General features: G+C 30.0%; 1 protein-coding gene across 1 annotated transcript in view; it reads right to left on the reverse strand.

Moving 5' to 3' along the window:
- Positions 1-5,633, reverse strand: part of Apoltp (Apolipoprotein lipid transfer particle) — a gene marked incomplete at its 3' end in the record, with an annotated part of 131,866 nt that overhangs the window by 7,137 nt on the left and 119,096 nt on the right. The window contains 3 exon segments of the mRNA XM_067049064.1: positions 606-717; positions 879-1,000; positions 2,453-2,574. Coding sequence (XP_066905165.1) covers positions 606-717; positions 879-1,000; positions 2,453-2,574 — 356 coding nt within the window.

Consider the following 5,633-nt stretch of genomic DNA (forward strand, 5'->3'; position numbering starts at 1 on the left):
CGTGACCTTATATTGTAAACTGTTTTTAGAGTTCTACTACTGGGTAGTTTCTCTACATGCTGTATCATATCATTATGTCATTATGATCAAATTTACTTGTTGTTTTTTTTATACAGTTGTAAATATCAATAAATAAATAAAAAATAACCAAAAAAAAACAACCAACTTAAATTATGACTTTGTGTCGATCTACAGTCTTAAAGTTTCTACTTTCCTCTTTTGAATTAACACAGTGATACAATTAGTATAGATGTACGACATAGCTGCATAAATCTGTTGACTTTGGAACACTTCGGATAATGAACGGTTTTCAAGTTATCATCAATCATTTTTTTTTCAATTATGTTTGCTTGAATTTTTGATATAATTCTACCCTCTCCCTCCCCTCCCCCCCCAAAAAAAAGTTGAAATTTTAAGCAGAACTCTTGAAAATATTCAATACTTAAAATATATTCTAAATATTCCAATGTGTATGATATATTTTTATTTTATTGAAAATTATATCTCAGATGATGACATACATAATTTAGTTTTTTAGCACAAAAAAAAAATAATAAAACAAATAAATCTCATAAATTATTTTATATGAAAGTATCACATCTTACCATAAAACATTTTGTTGACTCTTAACTTTTCGAAATCGAAATCGGCGTTCATGAGTACGTGGAGTGTAATGTTCTGTTCTAAGAACGCTTGGTTCAACACGTTGTATTCAATCTGTAAGAAATTATATAAACTATAACAAAAAATAAATATAATAAATAAAAGTAAGAGCTACTTAATTTAAGTTAAAACAAGAAAATAAGAACATGCACAATGATGTTATTTTCTAGCATGAATATATAAATAAATTTTTGGAAAATGTAATAGAAACATACTGTCATGTTGGCAAGGTCACAATCAGAACATGGAATGAGAATAAACGTTTTAGACACACCCGCCCTGTACTGGAGTTTCGTTGCGTACCTCAGAGCATTAAAGATGTCTGTGTTTCCATTGCCTTTAAAAAACAGATAAATAAATAATTTATGATACCTTGTTCGAGTCTGGGTTAATTATTAAATTAAAATAAATTATATCCATTTAGCCTCAATACATATTATTAATTGCTTCAAATGTCCAACCTGGTCATTATTGAGGACAATCTTAACTATAATTGCTCAACCTCAGATTAACAATTACAAATTTTCTGGTTATTCTGTTCAGTTCTGATGATAGTCAAAATTAACCTATATTTAATCATATTTTCATTTAAATATAAATTCTTTTAATTGCAATTAATGTCACACTACTATACATAATTTATCAAAAATGTTAGTGTGACGTAAATTGAAATTAAGAGAAATTATATTTGAATGAAAATGAGACAAATATAGGTTAATTCTGTCTATATTTTATCAAATCTGGACAAAATAACCTGTAGTTAATGTAAAGCTGTCAAAGTATAATTTGGATTGTGATGATGGCCAGGTTGACAGAAACGTCTGACGTTTGAAGTAATTAATTATACTTATTAAAAATTTTACCATAAAGGAACTCAAAATGATTTCTCAATACTCATGTATTTTTATTTATAATAGGGGTACTCATGAACTTTTAGTTTAACATGTTAAAGCGTGCAAAATGGAAAAAATCATGTTAAATTGAGAAATATTACCTTCTTTTACCGTATTAAAACGGTATAACATGGTTGAGAGTCTGCTACTAGGTCTGTTAAATGGAGAATTACGTCACGTAACAGACTATTTTGTTTGTTTTGTTGGATTACTTCTTATTAGTTTGTGTTTTGAATCTATTAGTGTGGTTTTACACCAGTAATAATGTAACGAGAGTTGTCAATTAGCTCGTCTTGATTATCTTCCAATTTAGAATTCATTCCAAGTTAAAAGATCAACAAGGCACTCTGTGGCCAAATTTTCATGTAATTTCTATTTTTCTCTCAATTTAGGCATGTTGTAATAAATTACTGTAAGCAAAATTTAAAAGTAGGCAATAACAAAAAGTTTTGGAAGGAAAGGTTATAAAACAAGTTACTCAGAAAATCCGCTAGGAGCTCTTGTGCAGTTAACATTTAACATGACTTTAAATAGGGCAGCTCACAATCCTCTACTTAAGACATTTAACACAACACGAATACCCCTATTATCTCTGCTACATTTCTGCTTATTATCCATCCATTTTCATACAAACTAAGATCAACGCAAAAGATTTATCATGTGTTCCAGAAATATTATTTTATTTTAATTTTTTTTAACCTCAAAAATGGCTTCTATAAAATTATGGAATAGTTTATCAGCCGAAACATATTTATATTATTGTAGATAAATATAGAGTACTGCTGAGAAATCAAAATGAAATTATAACAATCTTGAAAAATTATCATAGTTTAGCATGACTTGACACATATATTTTTTGTTCTAATAATAATAACAACAATAATATTTCTTGTTACCTGAAACGATTTTCTCAAAATAATTTGGTAAATCATTCTCGTTGGTGAAAACCTGATTTTTTACCACTATGTTATGTGGCTGGTCGAACACACCATCTCCACCAAATGTAACCACAGCATATCTGAAAGGAATCATTCAATAATGGAATAGTTACAACTTTGAAATATTATTTAAAAGCTTTATTAAATTAATTTGTTTTATTTTTATATTTTAATTAGTTATTAATATAATAAACAATATTATTTACACATAGATAAATTATATGAATAAGAGTAATAAAAACGTGTCGCTGCTTTGCTTGAATGGTGAAACATCTCAAAGTTTAGGTTTTATTTTGATATGGTCGTGTTTCAAAAATATTACCGTAGAGTTTTTTCTCTTATATCTCTTTTATAGACTGTCGCAAAGCTAATGGGGTTGTAAAAAAGTAACCACAGTCTACGGTAGAATATATAGAATACGTCAAATACAAAATAATTTATTTATATATATAATTTAATTATCAATTATAATATACAATATTCGTATAGTCTCAACATGTTTATTTTTTAGATGAAAAAAAAGTGATTGATAAGGTTGAAGTAGATAGTGTAAATTTAATAAAATTAGAATAAATAAAATAGTGGAAAAATAGGTTTAATAGATTAAGATATAATTTGACAAAGGCAGAATACTCTGAAATTTGTTTATGACATTATTAGCTCTAATATTGTAAATAAGATATTTTTGAAAATGGTCGAAACTAAGGATATATATATATATATTTTTTTTAGTCATGTATGTAACTATTCCAGCAAAGCAGCAATGTATAAATTCGTGGATAGTTTGTTAAGGTCAGAATTGTATAATGTATCTCGTATTTCATCGATTTAATGTATTCATATTTTAGTTTCAATACATTAAAAATAAATAAATCTGTTCTGCTACAACCGATGAAAGTTCAAAGGCGCCGAACTTTGTTAGGAAGTACTGTTAATAGACCAACCATAGCTCCTGAGAACTCACAAGGATGACGTACGGCTACAGTGAAACAGAAATAATTGTATGCCACAGCCGGATTCGAACCCGAATCCTTAGAGCATCATATATTTAATTAAATATAATTCATCATATATTTAATTAAATGAATTTATAGTATATATTATTTTAGAAAATAATCAAAGTTTACATCCTAGTCTAGTTACTGGCTTTGAAAGCTAGACCAGAAACGCACCAAAAAACTTTACCACTCCAGAAGACATGTTTTACAAAAAGATCTGGGACTAATGTCATTTAAACCTTCACCTCAAGTAAAATTATAAGTGAGTTGTGGATGGTAACTGAGCCATGGGATTAGAAAGATTTTTTTTTTCATTTTTAGGCTGAAATCTTCCATGGCAGACCTATACAGCCCTATGGGAATGTCAGATTCATTTCACGGGGACTCGAAGAAAGAAATTTTAACAAAAAATAATAATATACAATATTTTCTAAGGGTCATATATTCTTAAATATAGCAACTTCTGGGAAAAACAAACACCCTTAAAATTTCAAAATCTTTTATCATGAATTGGATGAAGTTTCGGACTACGTATTGTCCATTTTCAAATACAATCCCCAGAATTAGGCTAATAAATTCTTCGATGTTGATATTTGCAGTTCCCTGACTGCAGTAGGCACGACTGAGAACTGAAAATAGCAACATCGAAGAAAGAAGAGAATTGTCATGAAGAGAATTTGTAATTTGATAGAGTTCATTTTATCGAAAATTAAAGGAGAGGTCTAATACCAGGGGTGGATTTGAAAATGGACAATATTTAGTCTGAAACGTAATCCATTTTATAAATAAAAGTTGTTAATTGAGGAGACCTCATGTTCAATGCACAATTTTTAGTTGTACTTTTAGTCCTACCGTACGGCAGTTATCCTTGATTTTAGCTATTAATAACATTGGACCTTTATAGGTAATCTGAAACTGATTACCTTTAGTTTAAAGCATTTTGGGACGAAATGTTCATATCCGAAAAAAATAAAATAAAAAATAAAGTTGCCAAACAACTGACAAAGACTGCCTGGATAGAGAACATTACGGAAAAAAATTGAAAGAAATCCATGTTCTTTCGGCAATTAAGGAAAAACGGAGGTTTTGTGTGGTCGGAACAGAGGAAGACACGCAGAAATGACGAGAAGATACTGGGAGAGAAGAAAAGCAAAAATGAAAAAAAAAAAAGTTGCCAAGTTGCCATTTGAATTCCGGATCATCATATTCCTAATTTTTGCAAAAAACTGGAAAAAAGAAATGGGACGCCAGTTAACTTAACAGCAAAAGTGAGACAATTTTTACATGTTGTCTGTTAGGTCCTTGTCAACTGGATCTCATAAGAAAGTTTCACGTTTGTCATGGGTAGAATTATATTATTGAAATACAAGTGTTGGCAACGTTCAGCGACGGCTTGTAAAAACTTTCCACGTATCTGCATTTTAATTAATCGACTTTGATTACATCGATCTTTCCTAGATCGGTTTCTTTAAAGGATATAGGGTAGCCGTTTCAGGATCTGAATGAGGTATCCAAAAGGTTGCATCACCAGCAAAGCTGGATGGTAACAGAATCAGCAAAGGCTGTTGTATCCGAGGAAGTTGAAGTGCCACTTAACAAGCTTGAGTATGCAGCGGTGCCGGTTCGATTCCGGTTTGTGCGGGTTGACTTTTATTTCGCGGTGGACCCACAGAATGAAAACCTGATCCTTCCAATCTGTTTGTATGTAAATATGTACATATAAGATGACCCCCTTCTCCCTCCCACTAGCGGGTAAATGAAACAGAAATAGAAAAAAAAAGGTATCAGATTTTGTAAGAATATGGAAATATAAATGACAGTGCTAATTGTTGAAAGTTGATCAGTATTGTCTAAAAAATGGAAAATTCTGTACCATAATAGCTGGAATGCACTGAAATGTAGGTTTGAAAAATTAATATAGTATATTAGTGTAAAAATTACTTAGTATTAATACTATTTATATTATTGGAAGATTATTGATTGACCGTGCGTAAAGATGAAAGGAATATGGTCCGGGTGCGGTCAAAAAAACTCAAATAGTAGAATATACTATTTTATTGAGCCAACGTTTCGCCCCACGTTGCAGGGCTTCGTCAGCGCTAAAAAAGATACAAACACATAGTTACAAAAGGAAAACAAAA

This window comes from Halyomorpha halys, unplaced genomic scaffold (assembly GCF_000696795.3).
Source record: "Halyomorpha halys isolate HHAL.00 unplaced genomic scaffold, Hhal_1.1 Scaffold214.1, whole genome shotgun sequence".
In the NCBI taxonomy this organism is placed as follows: domain Eukaryota; kingdom Metazoa; phylum Arthropoda; class Insecta; order Hemiptera; family Pentatomidae; genus Halyomorpha; species Halyomorpha halys.